The sequence below is a fragment of the Streptopelia decaocto genome, assembly GCF_964273445.1.
Source record: "Streptopelia decaocto genome assembly, chromosome: 2".
In the NCBI taxonomy this organism is placed as follows: Eukaryota; Metazoa; Chordata; class Aves; order Columbiformes; family Columbidae; genus Streptopelia; species Streptopelia decaocto.
Window position 1 is genome coordinate 119261967 of NC_138655.1, and position 27523 is coordinate 119289489.

Below are 27523 nucleotides of genomic sequence, written 5' to 3' on the forward strand. Positions count from 1 at the left end.
ACTGGAGATCTTTCCTCAGGAAAGCACACGGCCATAGTAGCCACAGTTCCCACTGGAAGGAAAGTCTCAAGCGGTGCAGGTCTTCTGGAATGAGATTCAAGATGGGTTCCCTCAGATCCAGCTAGGCTAAAATACTCAGACTGCTTGCCTGCTTATGGAGGAACCTTTCCTCATGGAACAATTCCAGCAGTTTTCTGCTGTCCCTAAGTTCACAGGAGGTGCTGCTGTCCAGCAAGTACAGTAGAGATCTTGAATCAGCAGCTTCTTCTAGGCCACACGATTAGATCTGATGAGAGAACTTTTGCATGACCAGTAAATTATTCATGACTGCCCTTTCCTGAAAAAAAAACCAACAGCCTTCTTGGTTGTTATTGCTGCTGCTAAGAAGCAATTCAAGCCTTATGGATATAGATACAGCCTACTCCCACACAATTGTCTTCCCAAACAAGCTGCCTCCAGACTCATCCTCGGTTTCTCCTTAAACCCTGAGACCTGAGATGAACTTGTTTACTTCTTAGACTCAGGCATTGTAAGAATGGCCACAGAACAGGCACGGAGATCACACAGCTTGTGAATGGCCGTTACTGGTAAATATCTTATTCATTCTGTCTAATATTTTAATCTGACAACAGATTTTTTTTTGGTCAGTAAATTTCGTCCCTAACGCCCCAGAATTTTTACAGAAGCACCTACGGCAGAAAGAAAATAACACACAGGCATTCAGAAGCAGAGACACAAACATTTTTTTCTCTCAAAAGAGAAATGAAACCAGGTGACATCATGAAAGTAAAAATAAGAAAAAACTAACAACAACAAACCAAGCAAAACCCAGCATCAAACCAGTATCAAGCATATGAAACACAGCAACCCCCCAGGAAAAGAACAAAGAGCAGCATACAGAGGAACAGGAGCTAAATTTCAGTTCGGTGACATATTACTTGGCAATACACAGTAACACTTCTCAGCAAGCTGAAGCAGGGGCTCTTTAGGACAGAAACTATCATGATTGTGTAGCAGCTGGGATGCTAAAACAAGAGCTCGCCCAGTAACTAGAACAAACTCTAATCCCTATAAAACAAAGGATTCCCATCCTTGTCACTCACACTATGGAAGGTCATAATTCCTACTGGCTTCTGGTGGAGAATCCTCCTAAAGAACAATATTATCCCCATTCATGTAATAGGTAAGGAAACCAAGCAGAAGGGATTTGCTCAAGGCAAGGGCAACCGCTAACATTACTTACGTCACCGGGTACTTAAACCTTACTAAAGATTTTCCTGTTGGGCTACAGAAAACAGGAGAATGAAAGGACAACCACAAAGTCAGTTTTGCAGAACTCTACGTATTTTTTTTCTACACAATCACAGTTGAGACACGACTCACTCAACTCCTTTTCCAACCCATCTTAGAAAATTACTCCAGGCACCTGATGCGGTTGCCATCAGCAAAACACACTGAATTTTTTTGCTCATAAACCAGCACAAATTATCAGAATCCCTTCAAAATGGCTATGAGACAAGCTCGCAAGAACATATCTCACCAGCAACCCGTCCCACAGATTTTTCTTCTCCTGAACCGTTCACTCAAAAACACCGAGGAGGCAGCACGAGTAAAACCTGAACAAACATCAGCTACTTCTGATCAGCGTGGGCAACAAACTGCAAAGCTGGGGAGCGTTCATGGAGAACATTCTGGTCCCTTCCTCAAAAAAGCTTCGGGTTTGGGATCTTCACAGCGCTATGGGAAGGGAGACGCGGTGCCCTCCGAGATCCCTGCAGCCACCACGCTGCCGGGGCTTTGGGAACAGGCTGTGGAACAGCAGCAGCCCCTGAGATCCCCCCGAAATAGCAGCAGCGCGGGGGACGCGGGGTGGGAGAAGCAACGGGAGCGGCAGCAGGTTCTGCTCCTCTTCCCCTGGGAACCGAGATGTTTCTCACTGGGTCACGCTTGCAGGATTTGAGAAATGCTGATTTTCAATCCCAGACAGAATATATTATTTGGGCTTAGTTATGTTATTCTGCTGTGCGGGCCCTGTGGCAGGAATCTGAAATGTGCAAAGTAGGCAAACGCCTTCATTATTGTAACAGCGGATTTTTCCCAACAGGATTCCCGCGAGTATCACATGTAAGTAAGTTGCATCTACCAAAGACAAAGGTCACAGCAGGACAAAAATAAACCGTCTCAAGGTCAGGGGAGCAAACACTGTAGATTTGGGTCCTATTACAGTCAGAAAACAAAGAAGCATGAGGAAAATCACCTTCTTATGGAATGCAAGAAAATAATTAGATATTCACTACACACACAACTACTGGTACATCAGGTATCAAGTTTAATTAATCTGTTACTATCGCTTCATTCATACCCATTCATACAATACTGCAGTTCAGGAGCCAGGGACGCGATACCAAAATCTAATGTAAATTAAAAACAAAATCTACTTCATAAATTACTGCTCAGCAATCCACTTGCTACTGAATGCTTTTTACCCAGCTTTTGAACAGATTTTAGCTGGGGCTTGTTTAGATATCTAGCACACAGGACTACGTAATGCATACTTCATAATATTTATGTTCAACTATTTCTCTGCTCATATAGGGAACAATAATATATTTCATTATGCAATGTATAAAATACTTAAGTTAATTTGTTATGTGCAAACAGTAGCTAATAAGCACTCTTTGGAATAATATATGATTGATTAGCTATTGTAATAAAGGAACAAAAGGGGCAATAACCCCAAAGGGACCGTACAATCTGAATTAAACACTAGTTTACCCTTTTAATTTTCTTTTACAAAGCTGCAGTTGAAAACTCTCATTAGCTTCTGGGTGCTTACTCACAGGATCTGTTTTCAATCACCTGGAGGACGGTGGGCCTGGCAGATTTCAACCAGACCTAGTATAAGCTGGAGTGTTTTATTTGGTGTTAACTTCACAAATCGTTGTGTTTGAGATACAAAGAGAGCAGAAGAAAATATATATATATATATATATATATATATATATGGGATTGAGGCAGGGAGTGTTTACCAAGTTTCATACAAGCAGGTGCCACCTACTGAGTAGATGGTGGAGTGCAGACGCTGGGGGCTGCGCATCCTCACCAACAAATGCTCAACAAGTGTCCGCGTTCACACGTGACGGCTTTACTCATCCTCGCTCCTCCACGTTTACTCCTTCAGTGACTCAGCCGCCAGCTTCATTTGCTGCGAGAGAAGGGAGAGAAAGAAGAGGCACAGTGAGTGCGGTGGCAGCACGGCGAGTCACACAGAACAGCACCATTTGAAAGCGGGACGCTTCTGAATCTGACTGAATAATAAAACTACAGAAATAAAAATTAACTCAGGTTTCGGTAGTTAAAAACAAGAATGCAAGTGCATTGTGCCTTCTACAAACAATGCAGTTTTGACAGAGGCATTGCTTTTCCCATCAAAAGACCAAACAAACGAGGATGCAATTTGTATGTTAATTACTGGGCCCAACAGATACAGAGAAAAACCTTCTCCCTCAGCCTCCTGAGCAGGAGGAACTGCTGGAAGAACAGCTACATGAAAAGCCGGGGGAAACTACTGAACTTTTCTGCCACTCCTGGGCAACAACTGTGGCTGTGGCAGCGCTCGGTGTGATGTGGCTTCACCACCGTGGCTCCAGGACACCCCTGTCCCCATCCCCAGTGACACCGGCGCACAAGTGACCGGCCCATCGCCCCATCTCCTCCTGGGCAGACGGGTACAGCTGATGGGCCGCATGGGAAACCTGCTCTTACGTGTTGGAAGACTTGGATACCAGGCTGGAATTAGGAAGCCTCACCTCCGAATCACAGATTTTTTCATGTATTTATTCATGAAAATACAGGATCGTTCTTTGAGATCACTTCAGATAAGCAAAATGCTCAGCACAGCAAAGGACTGTGATATCAGAACCTCAGACACAAGGGAGATTTTTAAAAAGTCCTTGTTGTAGCAGATATTAATTCTTAAGACAAAAATACAATTTGCTTAGTGGGAGAATCAACCTTCTGGCCAAGCGGTGTGCACATTTTTAAGATGTATTCTCTACAGATCTAAAATTTTAGTTCAGTGTGAAGTCTTCAACACTGTACAAGTTATTTAGTCTTAACTGTATAAGTTCTTAAGGCATCTTTAAAATATCAGTGAACTACTGACCCAACGCCGCCCCCAGTTTCCCATTGCACAAAAGTGAAGCTGCGACTGTTACTTGGTATTTCTGTATCGCCCATTTTTTTTTGCTGCTGAATTGAACGAAAACATCCTGTGGTATAAGCAAGCGGTAGCAGACTGCTACGGCGATATGTGTTATTTCCAATCCTGTCGTTAACCGCTTTGTTTTCATTATCTCAGGACGTCACCAGAGAGATCTCAATGCGAAACCAGAATAACAACGCCAGGCGTCCAAAATATCTGCTGAGAGAGAGAAACCGGGGCCACCCTTTGAAGCTTCTTGTTAACGGGGATGTTCCACAACACAGAATTTACAGAGGCAGGAAGAGCCGAGTTTGAACTGTGCCAAAGGCACCTCTCGCACATCACCTGCGGTGACCAGCCACGGGTTTTTCAGTGTCTGGAAGGCTGGAAACCACCCTGATAGACTAAGAAATAATTACAGTATAAGTATATAAAGTATAACTTAAGTATATAAAGAAAAACACTGAGTGACAACAAAGGAAGGGTCTAGATGGAGACCAGCCTGAAGGACGAAGTGAGGAGCAGAGGCACACGCTCAAGTTTCTTAAATGTAAAGTTCATTCTTTTATGCTTGTGTTTGATTTCATACAAATGGCCCAATACATATGGGCTGGTAGAAAGACAAATACCTAATAATGCTATAAAAAAAAAAAAGAATTAGAAAAGGGGGAAACTGCAACTACAATGGACACTTTCATTCCATTTCTAACCCGTAACATAAAGATGTCAGATTGCTCCAACGCAGCCCCTTCTCCCTTTCTTCTGCTGCTGGTCTGTGCCTGAACCTGTTCCAAAACATTGCTCTGCGTGATAAAACCCACCTACAGCAACTCTTCATCATTTTTATCTGTATCTCCATGCCATCTATAAGGGAAGTAAAATTAGTTTGTGTTACAAATATTTATACGCTTCTCCATAGCAACAGGGCAGAAAAAAAGCCGTAGCTAAATGCTGGAATGCAGATTCCTCTTTGGCATCCTGATCTGCTTATTTAAATAAATGTCTGTATAAAACTACAGCATCTTAATTAAAGTGACTTCTACCCCTGTTGTAAAAACATTAAAAAGATACACAAGACGGCAACTTAATTCAGTTCATGATTCATCAAATTCAAACCTAATTATCGTATTTTAGAATGATTTTCTTAAATTCTGGACGTTGTTGCAATTACACAGGGATTGATGAGGAACGTAGAAAACTGCAAAGTTATTTTTATGCTCAGATTTCTGCAGGGCTCGCCAAAGTCTGGAAAAAAACCAAGCACATGACTTTTAATGATGACTAGATGGTAATCTGCCCAAAAATTCTGCACAACCGGGACTACTGCCATTTATTTCTGAAGGCCCTCCTAATTTTAACTGAGCTAATCTTATGCTAGTATTCTCTTATGCTGGCAATATTATGTTATTATATTTAAAATATATGATGAACACACAAATTTCCCAGCTCCTTCAGTGGGCCAGTGGGTAGAAAAACCTCTTAAAATAGCTTCACATGCTGCCACGGCGCACACAGCCCGGGCAAAACCCTTCCAAACGCCGTCAAGTATTTCAGGAAATGAATCATACGCAATGTGAGAACCCCAGGAGCTGTGTATTTCATTTATTCTTCATAATTTCTAATACCAAAACATATTTTGCAGCACCTGGCAACACCAGGCTGCCCCCTAAGAGCTCTCACTTTGGCGAGCAACATGTGGTGGCACCATTAGAAAGTGAATTCGTTGCCAAGCTCGGGCTGAAGAATTCTTAAATTTTCTTTTACTGTGAAAGGAAATGTTCCTTTTTACTAGGAAAATATTTCTACAGCACAGCATATGGGAAAAGGAGTGTATTTTTTTTCTGATACTGAGAAAGGGAACCGACAAGGTGCTTTTCATTCCCCCAATGGCCCCACCAGACTCACTGACAAGCCTGTGGGATTGAGTTAACTATTCTTCTGCCAAAACCACATTTATTTGTAAGGTTTAAGTAGCATTTTAAAAATACAGAGAAACAGGTATTAAAGACTTCTCAATCTGCTTTTCAAACCTACTAGATACGTAATGACAAAGAAAAACGCTCAGCTGAGGGGTATCAAAAGCCTCTGCAAACCAACCCGAGGCACGGTTCAGAACTGGGCTGGCTCAATGAACCCATCTTCATTTATTATCAGCTGAGAATTACTCTGCTTCTGGTTTGCAGAATATAATAGGTGCATGACAACCGATGGCACCATCCTGTTCCCCACCGAGCTGGGCTTGGCTCTGAGTGGCACGTAATTGATGCCTGTGCTCAAACTACTTACTCGTTTATTGCAGTGTGGCCACAGTGGAGCGTATTCTGAAATTCTGTTAGGAATTCCTCTAAATATTTATCTGCTGTAATTCAATGGATTTGTTATTTCCATTTTATTAAGTTTAAATTTCTTTCTAAGGCACACATAATATAATTAGACGGCACTTTCAGTAGAAACAGCAAAAATTCTTCCATGTGGTTTACAACCAGGCTTTACCGGTTAATTAGATTTCGCTGGATTTCAACATTAATTTCTCTGAAAGCATTTTAATAAAACATAACAGATACTTTCACACCACAAATACAGTTGTGTACCAAGCCTGGAAATCAGGCTACTTCCTTTGTGTGTTCACAACCAGAAGCACAGATTTTAGGATACAAGGTGTAGACTGTAGTTATCAAGCAGTGGTAACTCTCCGGTCAGAGGATCTGTGGAAGTCTGATCTTGTGATTTAGTGCTACGAACAAGGCTAATTAATATATGCAAGTAAAAGAAATAGCTATGAACACAAACTAATAGAAATATAAACACCTCAACAGAGCTGCGGAGGGTTTTGCAGAACCTGCATTCCTGCTCTTACCGGTTTCACACACGCTCATCATCTCATCAAATACCCTCAACTTTGTGATGGGGTTTCTATGGGGCAGCCAACATTTTATCAGGTGGCCGACAGTCTTTGCTTTGCTCACTTCTGCTAGTGTGTTTAATGTTCTTGCCACTTGCTGAGCCCTGTGTCACAGGCTGAGAACACTGTTATTATCCAGTTATGCTCGGTCCTGGTAAGCCAGCCGTCATCTACTCTTAGTTCTAGCACTGTGTGTTTTAACACCAGCTAACAATTCAACCACAACCTGAGGAAAACAATTTTTAAAAAATAAAAAGCATTTAGAAGTGAAAACCAATGAAACCTGGCGTTAATGACTCTCACGTTTGGTGCTTTTCTGTGTACATACTCAATGTACACGCTTGTATATATGAAAAACAGACATGTAAATAGCTATATAGTTAAATATAAGAAGATCCAAAGGCAGATATATCCAATCAGCAACTCCATCTTCTGCTTTTCCAGTATTTATTGTTAGAATGGCTCATTAGCAGTTCACTGCTTAAAGAAAGCATAGTGTTACATGGTGTCATTCTCACTTTGTCAAATTAATTATAATATGAAAACATGATGGATATGTATTAAAATTATTCTTTCTTAATGGTGTGTAGTCACAACAAAGGAAGTTTCTTGGGCCTTGAGCTGTTTGCTGATAACTGCAAGGACTGTACCAACTTAATCTGTAAATACCAGTAAGTTACATAAGAAGCAAATTAACACCAGCTTTAAAACTCAGTAAGCCTCTTCCACATCTAATTTTTTATTTTGTGTAGAAGTACAAAAACTTATTTAATGGCAATTTGTTCTCATTTATTATAATGGTGGAAAGTTGTGGTACCTTCATATCTAGAACCACAAACCCCGGGTCAGGGTTTCCGCCTGTGGCATTTAAGACTCTCTGCAGGGAATGGAGCTTAAGTACTCCAGGTTTGGGGTAACTTTTAAGCCTCATTTCTGACTCCGACCAGTTTTTCAGCAACCTCCTAGTTGCCATAGCTGGAGAGAACTGATGCTTCTTTACAGCAGCAGTAAACACCTTCTATACCATTATACTCCTCTTTATAAATCTACACAGCCACAATATAACACTGAATGTTTATTTTCAGTAACTCATCCAGTACAACCCCTTAAGTCTTCCTGAAAGCTATTGATTTCCAGAATACAGTTTCCCCCTTACTTAAGTAATATGACAGAAGACTTGTTCTTCAAGACTTGTAGGAACAATTTCACAACTTCCTTACTTAGCAGAACCAAGACCAGTGGCCCCATGATGCTGCAAACTAGTGAAAACAACTCTCTCTAAAAGAAAAGACGTACATAAGCATTAAACAGCCCAAATGCAGATTCTAATGAGGAAGTAAGAAGATTTAAACCAAAGGTAATAAAGAAACAAATGATGAATGAGGTAGCTCTTATGAGAAGGACTCTGTAAGCAATTACAATAATTTAACTTTCTGAGGGCTGAAAAGTTACAGCAGATATTACTCTCCTTACCTCTAGGCTGCATCTGGAATACTGTGCCTAGGACACTGATCAACGTCACCACGTCGAGCCATGGGACACAAGATGGGCAGGGAGGTGATGGACGTGCCCTGTGAGAAGAGGCTGAGACACCTGCAGTATCTACAAGGAGGTTGGCGAGACGATGGGGCCGGGCTCTTTGCTGAGGTGCACGGCAACAGAACAAGAAACAAAGTGGTCATAAAGAACCTGGTCTGCATGTGGCATTGACCCCGCTCTGAAGATGGGGTTGGACTAGGGACCTTCTGAGCTCCCTTCCAAGCAGAGAGAGTTTTATTGTTTTTCCTACCGGAATTGCGACAGGTAAGTTTGCCTGGACTCTACAGATCTAGAGTGGGAATCCACCACCACAGATAGTAGGTAACAGCAACAAAATGATTTTCTTCTTTCTTTTTTTGTATGCCTAATTCATGACAGAATGCCAAGTACAAAAAGGTTAGTGCTAATGAAACAATAAGTTTGCAAAATTAGTAAGTGCAGAGTCAGGAAAACTTGCAGAATCACATAATACGTGCCTTGGAGCACTGCGCCTGATTAATAGCGCCGTGAGCCACAGCAGACAAAGCAACCCCGTTTGTAGTAGATTCTTCCAAGATTTCTACTTCATATTGTCTTTGATTTAAATTCCAAAGTATCAATTAGTACTCATTACAATATTCTTACAGTATTAGTCACTCTTTGCTGAACCTTATTTTAGTTCAGTAGATAATAAAAAAATGTAGAAATAATAGTGGAAGGCACATTAGATGGTATCACAGTATTTTCTTCAAAAGTGTAGCTTACATATTCTGACCCTCAGAACATTTAAATTACTTCTATCTTGGTTTAGTTCATACATTAAGAAATACACTTCTCCCACAGTATCTGAACACCTAGTTGCAAGTGAATGATAAATACATGACATTAAACAAAATATGTGAATGATTAATGAAGAGTGTGTGCTCTAACTGCGCTCACAGGGTGCCAAACCAGCCATGCACACACTCTCCCCTTCAGCTTATGCAATTGAGCTCTCATCTCATACGCAGCCAGTGAATAGATTTTGGAGTCAGAAACTATTGACTAGAGATGAAAGCAACGATGCAAAAATATCCAAAGTGACGTGACCTTGATCACATCTCAGAGCGGAGGGGGGGACTTGCACAGCCCTTCCAGATCTGTGCCTGTCAGTCACACATTTCTTTAATTTTGTGACCTGGGTCAAATAGGCTTCACCGCATTTTAAGGGTGCAGTTTGTCCCTAGGTTAATAGCACGTCAACAATGTTCACAGTATCACAGTATGTTAGGGACTGGAAGGGACCTCAAAAGATCATCTAGTCCAATCCCCCTGCTGGAGCAGGAATGCCTAGGTGAGGTCGCACAGGAACATGTCCAGGCAGGTTTTGAATGTCTCTAGGGATGGAGACTCCACAACCTCCCTGGGCAGCCTGTTCCAGTGCTCCGCCACCCTCACTGAAAAGAAGTTTCTTCTCAAATTTAAGTGGAACCTCGTGTTCCAGCTTGATCCCAATACCCCTTGTCCTATCATTGTTTGCCACCAAGAAGAGCCTGGCTCCATCCTCATGGCACTCACCTTTTATATACTTATAGACATTAATAAGGTCCCCCCTTAGCCTCCTCTTCTCCAAACTAAAGAGATCCAGCTCCCTCAGCCTTTCCTCATAAGGGAGATGCTTCACTCTCTTCATCATCTTTGTTGCCCTGCGCTGGACTCTCTCCAGCAGTTCCTTGTCCTTCTTGAACTGAGGGGCCCAGAAGAGAATGTTGTAGTGATTTAATGGTGAGCTATGATAAATTTTTTTTTCTCAGGAGTTTTGGATAATGTTAATTACTGGCTTGCAGTTAATAGTTACAATCAAGAGAAAATGGGTAAATCAAACCACTCCTCCTCACTGAGGTTTACCAAGCCTATAGGCTAAGCAGGATAGCCCTGAGCATCCTCTGGAAGAGAAATACCCAGCACTTTGAGAGTTTAATTAGGCCTCTGGGCACAAGCCCCTAATGTAAGGATATGGATATGCCTGACGCTGAAGCGTAACTGCAGAAGTAGCCAAGTCAGCCTTACACCAACTGTAATAGCAGCAGCAGCCTGGCTAAGAGCCAGGTTGCTCAGTCTACGCTAATATACTCCTTAAGCTCACGTGCTTTGCGCGTATTTTTGAGAGAATATACATTTTGGTCTAACACTTGCAAGACAAGCAAAGCTATGTGAGCTCTGCTTCCACTTTTGCCAGCTTAAGGCTGGAAGGGCCCTGCTGGGTTGTAGACACAAGCCTCCTTCGAGGGCATAAACCCATGTCGTGGAGGTTTAGCCCACAGGAGACCACACAACGTCTATTCCAGTATTATACATGCCAAAACCCACACAGTTTTTTGCCAAGATCCTTTAACAAATTCTACTGTACAAAAAGGAAAAGACTATTTTAAACTATTTAATGCCACAAAAAAATAACAGAGGAAAAATCAAAGAGCATGCACACATCTCCTTGTAATCCATGCAACAGACCACGTGAAAAGCAGAGATGGTTTCTCAACATGGAATATGTCCAACCCTCAAAAGAATACAAAAAAAATACTCCATAATCCCATGACTTTCTGGCCACAGATGTGGCCATCACCAGAACCCAGGCACACGAAGCTCAACAGCTCAGCACCAAAAGCACCAGCGTCCTGTCCACCCTCCGCTTTGCCTGCGGACACCGGGGTGGCCTCAGAGCTGGCCCAAGCTCAGCTAAATTATAACCTGGGCTCACATTTCTTTCCAAATTTGTTAATTTGTGAGTTCATACAGAGCTCTACTCGGTTTCCAAAAAATCAATAATAACAACAATAAAAAAGGTTATTCCTCTACGCAGGGAATTAATCAGGCAATCTAGATTGGACTCCAGATATGAAACTAAGAACTCAACCTCCAAGCGCTGTTTTTCGAAATTTCGACCTGTGGCGTAAGTCTCAGACCCAAAGCAGACACACGGGGAGGGTGCAGAGCCCTGCTCTGTGCTGCTACCACACACAAGCCACAGCACCGCAAGCGCAAAACTTCTGTCTGTCTTGCAGCAGGCAAGAAACTTCAGCCTGACAAACACGTCGGATGACACCAGGGAAATCAAACAGCCGGACAGCGCAAGTGGAAGATGCTAAAATACACCTGAAGCATAAACCATGTTTAGAAATTACACTTCCACGCTAAGTGCTGGGCGGACACACAGCAAATGCAACCCCAATTTTGAAGCAGTTTTTTCTAAGGAGAAATTTGCCTCTCCCTTTATCTGCCGTATCAGCATGGAAAATTTAATTCTGAAGTTATTGTTACCACGGTATTCAAAATACAACTTTTCAGTGCAGGAAAGTAGGAAAAACTATCAGTTCTACCAATTTTAGAGTGTGTCCAAGCTGCCTTTGCAGGTACTTTCAGAATGGCAACAGTACCACAGATAGAATTCCTTCCTCCACCAAAGGTACCTGTGACAAGGCAAATTCCTCTTCTGCCAAGCAGAAGCCTGGGAAGCTCCTTGGGAAGACTGTACACACACGGAAAAAGAGAACTTGTTTTCCCTTAGTTAAACACTGGGCTAACCATAGGTATTGATCAGTTGCAGGTATTGATTTGCTTTTAAAAGTACATTTAAGTTGATATCTATCTGATCAGATAAAGTCATATGCCTATATAAAGTCAATTACTCAGATTAGTTAGGATGGATTTATGGTCTGATCTGGCTCAGGAAGTTCTTGAACTAAGCACAGGCAGAGGATGGGAAAATATTATGAGGGAATATATGTTAGGCCTGCTCTTTTGCCCCAAAGTGGCAGTAGGCAGATGCCTAGGACAGTAGTTAGGCCTGCTCTTTGCTTTTACTGTCCTAGGCATCTGCATGCTGCCACTTTGGGGCCTGGCCTAGAGAAACCCTTGATCTCACAACCCTTATGCAGACACATACACATAGGACACGTATAGCTTATTAAACCTGTCACTTCCATTTAAGATGCACAACTGGATATGAATAATTAGTCTTAGAGAACTACAAAGGATTGTCTAATAAGCATGTAGGAGAGTCAGAATAAATTTAGAATTAGCTTGCTCAGATATTTTGAAAATGAGTAAAAGGTTGGCTTGGTAGTTTATAACCCTGCATTTCTTCAAAATGACTAAAGTTATAACAGCTGACATAGTCCTAAATTATAGGTACAACAATATTTATAAATTACTCTGCTACGCCTGTAATAATTCTAAACAACCAAGCAAAGGGCAAAGGTCTGGTTTCCTTGAATGCAATGGCAAAATTCTCAGACTTTCCCTCGATGTTCTTCATAGGTCACAAGCAAACAAAACTCTCTTCCTTTTTTCCAACAAATCAGTGAGAAGAAAACCTCTTTGCTATGGGTTGTTTACCACATTTGTAGTGCTCTACTGGTAACGCTCCTGCCCGTCTCTGCTTTTTCAATTGAACAACAACAGGTTTTTGTGCCCATCAGTCCTGCCGTGCCCTGGGCCCCCTCCCAGAGCTACCTGTATTGCTAACAGAGACCTTAAATTTTGGTGGTTTTCTGCCCCTAATACTACCATCAATTTCTTTGCTAAGCTTTATGAAATTATTTTGCAATAAAGAGCAAGCTATGGAAAATTAAAGCTCCATAATAACTACAATTTACAGGCTGATGAGACATGAATTTTTAAGCAGCTTTGCAGACTGCCTTGTGGTTTGAAGACAAACAACGATCTGTAGATATGCTGAATATTAGCGTGTCCTCCGTTGCTGAGATCTGCGTTAGTGCCTTGGAACACCATACACTACATAACAGGGCAATTACAGAAAAAAAATTAGGGTGAGGTTTAGATTAGAAAAAATGTAGGATTGATTTCTGATGACTCAAGCCTGCCAACCCTATAATCCCAGTTTCACAGAATCACAGAAGTACAGAATGTCAGGGATTGGAAGGGACCTTGAAAGATCATCTAGTCCAATCCCCCCACTGGAGCAGGAAACTCCACAACCTCCCTGGGCAGCCTGTTCCAGTGCTCTGGCACCCTCACTGAGAAGAAGTTTCTTCTCAAATTTAAGTGGAATCTTTTGTGTTCCAGTTTGTGCCCATTGCCCCTTGTCCTATCATTGGTTGTCACCAAGAAGAGCCTGGATCCATCCTTGTGACACTCACCCTTTATATATCTGTAACCACTAATGAGGTCACCCCTCAGTCTCCTCCAGGCTAAACAGACCCAGCTCTCTCAGCCTTTCCTCATAAGGGAGGTGCTCCACTCCCTTAATAATCTTCATTGCCTCTCTTTGTTAACTTAAAATTTTGTGTAAAACAATACATAAAGGCATAAGCAGATTACCTGTGTTACATAAAATACATATACATTTCTAGGAATTGCTTTAATAACATTTTAATTTTTAGGTTTAGAACTTCATATTAAAGCTGTTCCCTTCTAAGCAAAAACTGAGTAACTGCAAAAAAGGGTGAGCATAATGAAATTATTATTTTACTTTTTCAACATGAACTTTGTATTTATGTGGCCTTTCCACGCACAGAGTAAGTTGTTTGGTAGCACTCCTCCCTTTTTTTTTTTTCCCTGCTTCTTTATTTTTCTAAAGTATTTTTGCTTTATTTATTGAAGCATTTTACTCCGTTTCTTATTTATTCCTCGCCGATTCCCTGTACTGTTTTCTGCTGTCCTACTTGCACCCGCTTCCTTAGATTTTTACTTCCAATTTCTTTAAACTTAGAAATTGTTCTTTTCTGAATCTAAATTTGCTGGTCGGAGTGGGCTGGATTTTCTGGCAGAAGAAGCACCAAGAGGTTGGGGCAGCGGCTCCCGGGTAGGACAAGAGCTGAGCCCCTCTCCTCCTAGAATAAATGTGTTGAACAGATACATGCGGCTTCAGTCCAGCCCGTGTTCCAGCCTGACCTCCTTCTTTTGCTTCAGTGGAAACGCGAGCCAATGGTGCCAGCTCCGGCGTGCACTGAGGGATTAACTGTTGTGATTCATGTTAAATTGCCACACTAATTTTATTCTGTCAGACCTCAAGGCTTTGATTTGAAGTGTTTCTTATACATCGCAAAGTGCTTTCGCAGTGCACCCTTGGTTAGAGTACCATCACATTGCTATTTCTCAGTCTATTAATTATATTAATCAATATATTATCTAGCACGCAACCACAAATATCTAAAATAATTTCTCTTCAACGCATTAGTTGTAGCACTTTCAAACTTTGTCCTATTGCTATAGAAACACCATACGACGTTGCCATTTGTCAGGAAATATATGGTTGTCTTGTAAATTTTTAAGTAAGACCTTTACAAAATAAGTTGTTACATCTGTCAAACAAATCAGATTTTAAAAAAACATGCCAGTAAGTGCTGTCAAAGGACACTAAATAAATGTTTAGGACATCATATGATTTTGCATCAATGAGTTAATACCATCCAGTGACTCATCTAGTTAATTCACTGTTAATTTATATGATGGTGTAAGATGGAAGGTGAACACACATTTCCACAGATCCTTCAGGGCAAATCAGATACACAAGCTGGGACAGGACAAATAATTACAGAATACTAACAAGCTGCAGAAATCCAATTTCTGCACTTTGGGCTTGATAGTATGTCAGGCTCATGTGCTCATGTTCCCTCGTTGGCACTGGAAACAATCGGAAAGCAAAGAGTGAAAATACCATATACCACTTTAGGACCATCAGAACTGCAAAACCCGTGGCAGTCACACCCTTTCCCAAAATACTAATTTACAACTGTAGCAAAAGATTTCTTTAATAACCTAACGGGAATGCCTCTCACATAGAAAGAGAGGACATCATTTTCCGTATTAATAGGAAATGACAGTAATAATTAGAAGTGTAAGGAAATATATCAAATGAAAAGAGAACACCCAGTAAAAAGAAAATGAATTTTAAGCTGCATTTCACAATAACCAAGTGCAAGATTTCATCTACAAAAGGAACTCAAAGGTGCACACACACACAGAGTCTCATTCTCTCTCTCTCTGCATCTGTATACTGCAATTCTCTATATAGAAAAACATGCAGAAAATGTATACATATACACAGAAAAACAAACAGAGAAGATTTTAACAATCATGGGAATGAGCAGTGTCAGTATAATGCTTGTATTTAAAGGGGCTTTATGAACAATATTAACAGGAGGCTGTTAGGTTTTGGTTTCCATGTGTGGGGTTTTTGGTTTGTTTTGGTTCTTTGTTACCTTGAGAATTCTTCTCCTCATTTGTAATCTGTGAAATCTGGAAACTGGCCAGTATTGCTACCATAATATTATGGAGAATTCACACTTCAGATCAGCACAGGAGTTCTTCAGCAGACAGTATACCCCATAGACTAATTAGCATTAATTGAAAATATATATCATATATGCTATTCTATATTACTAAGTATTAATCTCATATATAAATAACCTTCAAAAATTATATTTGAATTTTGCAATCTTATTAGCTTTTGATCAAAGAGATGTATCCCATTGAAACTGCCATCTGCTGAACTCGCTTCTTGACTTTTTTTGATCTTTCTGTGACATGGGAATAACCACAAATAATACTGGGAAAAATACATAAATAACACCTTAGCAAATTTTTCTCTCTTATGGAATCCGCAGGGGTTTGACTAAAAAGAAGTCCTGTGCTACCGAATGAGTGAATCTCTCCTCTTAATTTCTGCTGCTCACTGAAAATAAAATACAACTCAGAATTACCAAGATCCATATAAATGTTCTTGTATTAGACGTTTATGCAACAAACTGGAATCTCCACAGTGACATTAAAAATAATCTTGGTTTTGAAGCAGATATAAAAATTCTTCTGAATCATGAGATAAGCTTAATACTAATTGATACAGAAAGTCAGCAACTGCTCCCATTAATAGTTCTCATGGAAACAACAGGACTGATCACTCCCAGAGAAGAAGTAACTGGATGAACTAATTAATGGTTTGGTCTGATAATTTCAACATCATCAAGTTGAAAACAACTACAGGAAACCCTGGGTGTGTCCCACCTGCAGCAGAAATGTGTCTTCTTACCACGTGTGAGCCTCATTTAGTCACTTCGAGTTTCTCAACTTGGCAGACCAGCCGAATTCCAGGTTTGCTCAAGAGTACTTCCATCAACCCAAACCCATCTGTCTTTCATTTTCATTAAGATTTTACCTCACCACCAGTTCCCAAATGTTAGCCAAAATGTGCTAAGAACGGACATTTCCAACTCCCCAAAGATGACCAAGCCTTTTTCAAGTGACAGACTGATTAATTTGACAGCATCTCTCAAGTCAGAAAGTGGAAGTTACCAAGAGTCACAGGAAACATCTCTATTTAGCAAACTTACTACTCCTTTAGATAAACATGGGAGTACTCTTCCCTTTTGAAACAAATCCATCAGCTTAAGAAGATGCTGAAAGGACATCCCATCCTTTCAGGGAAACAGACTTCCACAGTTTTTCAATTTACTTCAAACTACTCAACCAAAGAGGGCACCAACACAGAGCTTCTCTTTGACAAATATCCAGCAATCCCCATTTTGCTTCAGGTAGCCCTGATCTCCCAATAGCAGGGAAAATTGTCTTTAAAAAGCTAGGGCTGTGTTGCTGCCCAAGCTTTTCCAACTCTTCTTTTTTCTTCCAAGCAGTTCACAGGCAGAAATGTTTTGGAACCTGCATGGCCAGGCAGACAGTGGCCTGTATGTGCAGCACAGACATCCAGAAAGACCTCTGGGGCAGGAACTTGTGCATTTTTATACAGACCTAAGCAACAGAAGTCCTAATGCGTGTAAGCCCTCTAATTGCTACAACTATATAAACACACAGTTCTCGTCTCAGTGTCTCACCTGTATCTTAAAGATCTGGGTTTGGTGAGCCATTGTGGCAGAGTTACCATCTCAAACATGAGAATTACCAGAACAGTTGTGAAGACTTTCAAAATCCTGCAACTTTTTCCCATTTCTTTCCTATGAAAAGCTATGGAGTCAGTATGCATGCATGAGTCTGCTAAACCTTCAAAATATTTTCATCACATTGAAATTTAAACTCCTCCTAACATGTCTTTGAAGGAACTATGGTCACACACCTGAAAGTCTGATCAACCAATATGGACAACATTAGAGCAGCATCACTCAAAATACCACCACATTTTCTGCCCAGCTTTTTTTAGAAACTGTGTTATTATTATCTCCATTTACCTCGGTATCAAATATAACTGGCCTCTGTCCTTATGTAAAATTTCTAAGGAAAGTACTTGCTCCAGTATTGAAAACTGGTTTTCATCTTTGAAAGGAAAAATCCTCGCTTTGTGATCTGAATGTCTTTGTTGTTTTCCCTGGGATTTTTTTTCCTTTTTCCTCCTATTTTTTTCCTTCCTTTCCCCTAAATGGAGATAGTTGCTCTTTGCACCCCTCCATCCTTTCTGCTCAACTGCCCCAATGATTAATTCCAGAGTTGTATCTGTGAAATGTTCCTTCCTGGCTCATCCTCCTCCAGAATAAGCCAACACTCTACCAAACTTTCAGTGTCCGACAAGGGAAGAATTTCTACCCAAACGTGACATGTTTTGAGTGTTTCCTCCTCTGCTTTGAGGGACCAAGGAGAGGACACAAAACTGCAGGAGACTCTTCCATTTTCGCAACCTTTTGCAGTATATATTGCTCTGGGCAGCCTTGCTCCAAGGTAACAAGGTAGAAAGTCCAGCGATGGCTTGGCCCAAGACAATGCCCCTGCAGAAATGAACTACCATGTACGGATTGCTTCTCCACACACATTCCAACTGGATCTTCCAGGTTGTCCTGGTTTTGTTAAAAACAAGACCGGTTCTCTTTTAGTGATTTTTTCTTTCAGCTGATTTCTTCTAGGTGGCTGTACTTTTCTGAGTTTTAGCCTGCATATTTTTCCTAGGATGCTGTACTCGGTGCTGATAAGAGACCAACGGAATGCTGAAGAAGCTCGTGTTTAGATTTATTACTATGGTAGCCAAGAAAGACTGATAAGTTTTCCCAAGTTCCGTTGTGAGAGGGGCGTGGGGTGGATGGAACAGGTGACTAGAACTGACCAACGGAAGTATTCCATCCCATAATCGTCATACCCCCTATATAAGAGGGGGATCATGAGGGTCACGCTCTCTTCGACCATTGGCCGGCATCTAGGGAGGACCCTGCCTGTCTGCCTGTGATCGACAGGCCTCAGGCCCTGCATCCTGCAACCAGGTTCTGGTTTGCCGTGAAGTCCCACCCGTGACTTCCGAGGGCCTGACCTGCCCTTGAGATTGGTTTTGTATGTTTTGTGTATATATATATATATGTATATGTATATGTATATGTATATATATGTATATATATTCTGTATTTATTAGTAGTATTAGCAAAACCCCTTAAAACTCTCCAACTTGAAGTCTAAGTCTCTCTTCCCCTTATCTTTCTTATCATCTTTCCGATCTAAAGGAAAGGGGTGGCGGGAAGTGAGGGGATAAGAGGGAGCGTCTGCCACGGTTTATTGCCACCTTGCCTTAAACCCTAACACAGGTGAAACAAAAATTGAGGCAGTAAGGAAAAAAAATAGTATACTGGAATATGAATGATACTGTTATCTGAGGAAGCAGACAAACAGAAAAAAAGATTCTCCTAGGAGAAGAAGGGAATCAGACCAAAAATTCATAGATTGGCTATGCAGCCCTAACAAAGACTCAAGATATAAAGCAATCTCAAAAAAAAAAAAAAAAGGCAGTAATGCCTGCAAATAAAAGGAAAAAAAAAATAATAGGGCAACTAACTCTAAATTCTCCAAACACTTCTTAGGAAAGCACATCTTTCTCTTTTCAACCCATTTCACAGGATATATCGCCATAAGAGTGCACATGACACCTATTACTGGGTGAATATCCCAGCAAACTACAGAGGAGCATAATGCTCTGAAGTTATTTCTGAAGTTTCACTTGCTGTCAATGGAAAAGAAGAGAGTACTATAGTACCTTAACTTATAAAATATTCTATTTGTTTCTAGTCTTGCTTTTCCATTTAATTTTCCTTTATTTTACTTAAACTTTAAAGCACAATAAAGCTTTAAAAAGCATCTGTCTGAATGTAATTCTTTTGCCAGATATTTTCCTCCTGGCTTCTCTAATCCGTTTTATATGAGCTGGCATCTTAAAAAGCACATGATTTGGTATGCAGAGGCTAAGAGTGCCATTGAAACCTCCTGACAGCCTGCTTCTCAGAAGCAAAAAGACATTATCTCACCCAAAGACCTGCTTTAAACAGCGTTCTCTGTTGCATATGAGCTACCTATCGCTGCATGCCATGTTGCTTGTAATTCGTATAACTGCACATCAGAGAGCACGCACAGGAAAACTTATTCTTTTGTTTAAGCATGCAGTTATTTATATAATTGTATGATGCTTTCCAAGTACAGAAATGAATTTGGTTTTTATGGAAATTCCCTCTGAATATTGGAGACTTCAGTCTTTGGTTAAATAAACACACAGCATCAACATAATATTGCTTCTGTAACACAGCAATACCAAGTCTGATACACATGCAGTGCATATACCTGTATATATACCTGTCTATAGAAAGCTACATATACCTGTATATATACCTGTCTATAGAAAGCTACAGTATGTCCCATGATTTCAAGAAGTTCCTAGCTGAATATTATATTTAGTTGACAAAAATACGTATGTCAGAGACTTCAGTTTAATACTTATTTCAGGAAGAGAAGGTTAAGAAAACTGCACTGTTGCCTGCTTTCTATATTACCTCAGAATACATTTTAGTGTTTTATAATCTGCTAAACATACAACATCCCTTCCTCTGTACAAGCATTAAAAAATGGTTACTTTCAGTGTGGCAAATACACATTTCTTGCAGTTTTTACAGCAAGGCATGCAATGAATTAACTACACAAAAGGCATTAAGTATCTAAAATATTTCACATGCTAACTGAAAAGGATGCCACATACTAATTAAAAGACTGACATGCTCTTTGACCCTAACCATCTTCCTTTGAACACAAAACCTCTTGCATTTCCCAAATGTCAAGTCTTGCTGCTTCTCCAAAGAAGCGTATGAGACTCCAAATTCAGCAGAAACGCTGTGTTTATAATGCACCACTGGAGGATGAGAGAAAAAACAGGCAATGCTCGTATGCCAGTTAACACACTCTCTATTTTGCTTACATATTGGAAAAAGCCCTCATATTAGTGTGAGTAACCTTCTTATATTCCTTTTTCTTTGTTTAATCACTCCACAATTCAATCATTTCATAGTTCAGCTGTTGTTTCAATTAGATGGTCTGTAACAGATTTGCTGGCAGTCTGAACTACATGTAGGTTCTGTCCAGAATGGCATTTTCCCCAATCTTGTGCTAGAAACAAATCTGATTTAAAGAGGAAATGCAATGGTAATGAATGTAATTTATACACCCATTGCAAGTCCTTTGTGACGCATCATCCTACTCTGAATTTCTCAATTCTCTAAATAATCTGCCTTCCTCTCAGGTCTGTTCTTAGTATTTTCACATTTTGTACACACACCAAATGTCACCTCCCAGGAGGACTAACACAAGCTATCTTTACGCAGTTTCACACTGTGGATGCATATTCATAGCAAAGCAGAACATTTTTGCTTATCTGGTACCCAAAGAGTTTATAGATGCCCTGTCCCCTCACGCTAGACTAAGAAGGACTTGGAAGTAGGTAAATGGTAAATTTGCATACCGACAAAACACTTCTGACAAGCCCAATTATTAACGGGTAGCTTCCTTTTCTCCCTTCAATGCCTGCCCATACGATCATTCACATTGTGAGTGATTCAAAGCGGGACCCTCCCCCATATTCAGAGTTGATTAGGAGTCAGATTGGAGAGTCTTTCAGCTGCACAGCGAACACGGGGCTGCCAAGAACAGCTTTGCTTCTGGATGCCTTTGAAAAGGAAGAGTTTGGTGATATAGGAGCAAACCAGGAGGTTACTTTTCACATGTCAGGACCACAGAATTTTCTGTGAGGTCAATGCTGTAACTTGACCACTGATGTGTGCACCTGGGTAACCATAGACAAGTACCTCATTGCAAACTCCAATGACTCATTATAAAGTTAGTCTCCCTAGTGATAGGCTTATATTGAGTATGATTATCTTGAGTAACCAAGAAATCAGAATAAAATAAAAATCTCAAGCTCAAGTGTTCAAAACACATGTGCATCCACATTGTAAAAGGCATCTGAACAAACAAACTAACCCCACGTCTTGAACTGACAGGACGTATTACTATAGAACAACTATTAAATAATTCTTTAAAGCTCAAACTAGTCTTGGAGCTTCAGAGGTGGCCAACAACTGTCTCCTAAAATCTGCAACTTTCCCAGCGACAGCACATCTCTTCAAAGTCACCTGAATCAGATGTCTAAAGGGCAGGGGCCATGGAGGAAGGGACCACAAAGTAACTTTCCAGCTACCAGCCAATTTCAACAAAAACTATCAATTTGTAGAGATCTCAAGGACACTAAGTGTCTCTTCATTTTATGAAAATTAGTAGCTTGGTATGAAGGGAAATCAAAACCAATACCTTATCAATAAAAACACAATTGCAAATTGATTCCTTCTGCCATCCAGCAGGTAGCTGCCAGTTGTTTAATCAAGACATGCACAGAGCTGTACGGAGGTTCAGGAAAGACAGAACATAAATCCTGAGGAAATCAGGCTTCATTAGTTCTGCCACTCATAAGCAGATTGTCTGCAATGTGAGAACATGCAAATGGAAAAGTTTATTGTATAAGAAGTCAGTCTAATCTCCTTCACGGTATCTGCCCCCATACGGGCTTGAGGAAAGTATTTTCATCCCCTTCCCTGCTTACAACTTGCGTTCATCAGAGAGTTTCTGCCATTTTCACTAGTCTCTCAGCATACAGGTACTGAATTTTCTGATTTCTTTTTATTTGCACCCGTAAGACTCTATATGCAAAATACATTTTCATCCTTTTTTTGTTGCTAAAGGAAAGTTATTGTCCTCTTTGAGAGAGCAAGCAGGTGAAGACATTTTAGAACATTTTTTTAAAGAATAAAATTAATGCGAGCATATGACAGAGGGGAACTATCAACAACAACAAAAATCAGAGTAACTACAGCTCACTGCTTTGATAAACTTGAAAAAACTCACAGTTTACAGAAATTTAGCTCTCCAAGGAGCCAGCAGAATAATATCTGCCATGGCAACCACACAGAGCAGTCTTCTGGCACTTTCTGAATGAGCATTTAGGAGGAGATTAATTCAATACTCCGAATGAGGAAAGGGCTCTTGAGATCCATAACTGTCTCTCACAAATTACCCTTATTGTACAACTGGATGTTTAGAACAGATTGCACATTATCTATATTGAACTAGAGCTTTCACAGCAAATTTATACGAAACAGATTAAGCCCACATGATGTGTCACACTATTTTCACCCACTCCTTTCAGGGCATTTACAAAAATGGGTACTTTATTAAATGGATCATTGCAGTTTTGCAGGATTTATTTTTAAGCTTATTTATATTTGGGAGCTACTATAAGCCTTTTTACTATACAACTTTGAAATTTCTGAAACATGTAAAAGCATAAAAAGCTAGAAAATAAAATTACAATATACTATACAAACAGCAGGAAGACTGCCACATGACTGAGCATTATAGTATTTTTTTTAATGCACTTCATGTTATTTTTAATTTACAGGGAATTCAGGTGATGACATATCTCAATAAATAATTATGTGTCTTCCTATTTATATGTATCAAACCACTTCTTTCATCAAATGCAGCATCTGAAGAGCACCAGACAGCTCAATGAAGACAAGTGTCTTATAGAAAACACTTTAGGAGAGTATTTAAATACCCAGCTGCTTCATCAGAATCTAAATTACTATGGAATCTGGCCTCCCAGGATAAAAGTAATTTAGTATTTTGTTTACTGTTTTCCTTATATCGCAAACATACAAAACAGAAGAAGCTCGTAATAAAACAAAATTTATAGTGCAAATGCATTTACAAACAACTAGAACATAAAAGAGCTAGTCAGCTAGTTTTAGGAAAGGAGAAACACGTGTTGTCTCTACTGAGACCACTGCAAGTTCTTCCCTGCAACGTTCAAGAGACGCTATTTAACTCACTGTATTAAGTGAATAGTTTTTCCAGTTGTTTGCAGTTATGAGTAACAGTTGGATTGCACACATTATTATGGAGGATGTTCACCTCAAAATTAGTCTCAGCCAGTCTCATAACAGTTGCTTGAGTCTAAAGATGATCAATAGCATTGACTCAGTTTTTTATTTGGCGACTGAAATGAATGAAAAGCTGAACTTTTCCAATATTTCTAAAAGCCACACATAATTTGTAGTGATAGACAGTGGAAATTAGACACTTATTCCACCACCATTTCTGAAAATCTCACTTTTGGCTTTTGATTACATTATCATACATTATTTCTGCAAAATCCCCACCTTCTTTGCAGCTCAGAATACATTAAGCAGGCAACAGAGAAACAAAAAGTAGTGAGCATAATTATAATTTTGAAGACTTATGTAGAACCACCATTTATTTGCAAATGAGACAATTCTGATTTTGCACTGCTTAAGTATAGATTGTGCTCTATGCTTTGTATAGAAGAACTGTGTATCCTGAATAAAAAACAGCATGTAAATGAAGGAACAGTGGTCATGTTCTAGGCAGAGAAGAAAGTATTCACCTTGCCACTCAACAATGAAAACAAAAATTAACGTGAAGCAACCTCACTCACTGACCATCACCTAACTTGTCACAGACTGAGTTAAGACTATTGGGAGAAATAAAAATTGCAGTGAAACCTTGAATAATGATTCAGACCACAAGGAGCAGAACTGTGGTCTGGCAAGTTCCCTTCAATTTACTGCTTCTCACTTCAGTCCCATTTTACAATCATTATATCATTAACAAACCTTCAGTTCCCATTTTGGTATCGATAACTGAAGCTGTCTACGTTTTAGAAGGTCTTTGAAAACTAAAAAAGGCATTTAAAGCATCAAACATCACCAAAAAACACCTCTGGCATAGATCTCTTGGGAGCAGGAGGCTCTCAAATCTAATGGAATTGGGCTGATTATTCCAGCTGAAGACTTGAGTGCTTCTTGGCTCTTCTAAAAAGTAATGAAGTGAAACAGATTTGTACATTTCACCATTTAGACTCCAGAGGAAAGTTACACAGGTTTTAATATTTATATTTTAGAAAACAGTTGAGTCTTTCTAAACCACTATAAAGATAGTTCTCAGAGAAGTATATCTGCGGACTAACAAACCTCCAAAACAAACCAATCTTTTCTGTATAGAGAATTAAATAGGTTACATTTTCAGGTTAATATATTTGCATGGAATTAGAAACTGTAATTTGAGAATTCTGTCTCCAAGGAATTGCAGAAGTACTTACATTATTCGGTAAATTGCTTCTCCCCAATAGTGCTGCCTCGGGATCGTTATTTTCCAAATCTACTCATCACAAACAAGCTAGACAAATCTCCAAAATGTGTTAAGAACTTTCATCTGCATATTCATGAAATAAAATGCTTAACTAGAGAGCAAAGAATCATTTGCAAACGTGAAACCTGTTCCAACACCAAATTCCTCCGTCTCCATTTCAGTTGAATCTGAGTCTCTAATATGCCTGCACTCATCCCTCCCTCTATTCCACTGAAAAACAACCCACAATAATCTTTCTAATTTGTCCCTTTAACTTTATTATCATTCTCTTTGGCTCACTGTTCTTTCATATGCAGCTAACTTCTGACTTTCAGAAGTTTCATAATCTACTGCTCATCCACTTGCTCTGCTCTGACACGGAGGGGGAACTCTTCTCTCCATCTATGCCAAAGAAATGCTGCCATAGTTTCCTAGCTTCATTCTTCTCCCTCAAAAATCACTGGTTGTTCTTTTATGTTGCCACACCGGTACGGAAAACATTTCCATGAACATCCATAAAAAGTATCCTGAAAAAAAATCACTTTCAACGTATAAAGAACATTTCATAAAACCATGATCAGGCATTAGCGAGTCATCATGATCTTGTCTTCCTGTGGGGGCTAAAAGCTCTTCATCAGGTGTAACTGTGATTAGATCTGCCAAAATACCTGATACATATATATATATTGCTATTATTCTAAAATTTTAGCATAATGTAACAGAAAACAGTAGATAATCTTAGCTATAGATACTACTACTTGTCTCCTATAATAGTCACAGTGAGGAATTGGAAATACAGCATGAACTGTAACATATTTAGAATACGGTGTTGAGGAGGCAATATATTTAGTAGGAGTGAGTTCTTCTCATGACTGGGTAAAAATGTATTGAGAGCTTTACTCTACATTACAAAAGTTTCATAGTTCCAGATATTCTGAATGAATGTAAAATTTAAATTTAGTAAGATGTCATTTAAACACCTTCTGTGTCCTCAGGAAGACAGTTGATTGTTGCCCTGGAAACAAAGGCTGCTGTCTAGTGTGTTCATTTCAAGGTATTCAATCAATTTGAAATCAATTTTCAATTGCTAATTTTATACCTGCCGCAGGTGCAAAAGTCCTTAAGCTTAGAACAGAAACTGTTTGTTTAAAATGCTCATCTCTGACAACATCGTATGTCTTTTTGTTTGTTTGTTTTGCTCTGCCCTTGGTGTACTACATCATTCTTGTGTAATACTTTGCAGGAAAATCTATTGAATACTTTCCCTCTGCGTAACAGGGTGATTATAATAATGGTGGAAACAAATCTAAAAGTGAAAATGGAAAGACCTTTAGGCATAAACAAACAAACGAGTAGATACAAACCATTTTGGTCATAGTGTTCTTTAAACTCATCTAAGATATTTATAAAAAAACAACACAGGATAACAAGCAAAAACAGTATATATTTTTACACTTGGATTTTTTTAAATGCACCTATGTCTAGATTACTACTTAAAAGGACATTCCATTCATCCATTTCAGTCAAGACATATTATTTAAATAAAGATCAATAAAAGATACGAATAGACAGTACCAAGCACAATGATACTCACATTTTCTGAAGCTACAATTCAGTCTTGTTGTTAATGGACCCCATTAATCACCCTCAAGTAAATTATGACATATCTAATTTCAACCCTTACTCGGTCAAAATATAAAGGCTTTCATTTTTAAGCAGGATTTATATTATGGACCAAGCTGGTGTCTATCCATGAAGATATTAATGCTTTACCCTAAGGGAGACTTGTCCCGAGATGCTCCATTTACAGTGAACAGAGAGAGGTCGGTTCCTTCATAGATGGCTCATCACTCAAAGTTAGTTTGCTGTTCTCAATTATCTTCCAGAGGAACCTCTTTTTCTACTTTGTTCCTGGAGCAGGGGACACTAGCATATCTATTAATAAAGTGAATTCTCCCAGTATGTCTATATAATATTCAGTGCTGATACTTTAATTATAGTAGCTATGATAGCAAAATACTAGTGCTTTACAAATACTTCAAATGAGTTATAGAGGTTTTATGCTGTTAAAATATTTTTCCTTCCTCACATGCACAGAGGTCTTTAACTTCTATACCTATCCACTGACTTTAATGGTTTAAGGTGCATGGCAAGTATCTGTACCTATGGATATACCAGGCATTGGGACTGTCCTTAGACAGTACAGAAATACTGTCCAATAGCTAAAGTAGCTAATATCTTGAGTGTATAAAAGAACAGAAAGTTTATCCAGCAGTGTGCATCTTCTCAAAACAATATCAAAGTCAAGCTCATTGTGTTTGTGCAATGATGCTTTTCCTGTTTTAATTGAGCCATGTTTGGAAAATAACATATTACCCCACGTTGCTTACAGATTCATGATGTTACTGTAATCTTTTCTTTTTCTAGTTGAGTAGATACAAAGCACAACCACAGAG

The 27523-nt window shown here is 39.6% G+C and overlaps 1 protein-coding gene and 1 long non-coding RNA gene across 3 annotated transcripts in view; one reads left to right on the forward strand and one right to left on the reverse strand.

Annotated features, from left to right (window-relative positions):
• The first annotated feature begins 81 nt into the window (after window positions 1-81).
• Window positions 82-4868, forward strand: LOC309435536. Its single transcript, XR_014183177.1, has 2 exons — window positions 82-587; window positions 4361-4868. It is a non-coding gene; the product is annotated as an uncharacterized lncRNA (long non-coding RNA).
• ANO10 (anoctamin 10) overlaps window positions 2307-27523 on the reverse strand; it is a 126309-nt gene continuing 101092 nt past the window's right edge. For both annotated transcript variants that reach the window (XM_082043875.1, XM_082043876.1), the window contains exon 13: window positions 2307-3205. In XM_082043875.1, the coding sequence (XP_081900001.1) occupies window positions 3170-3205 (36 nt within the window). In that variant the 3' untranslated portion in view covers window positions 2307-3169. The remainder of the gene's footprint in view (window positions 3206-27523) is intronic.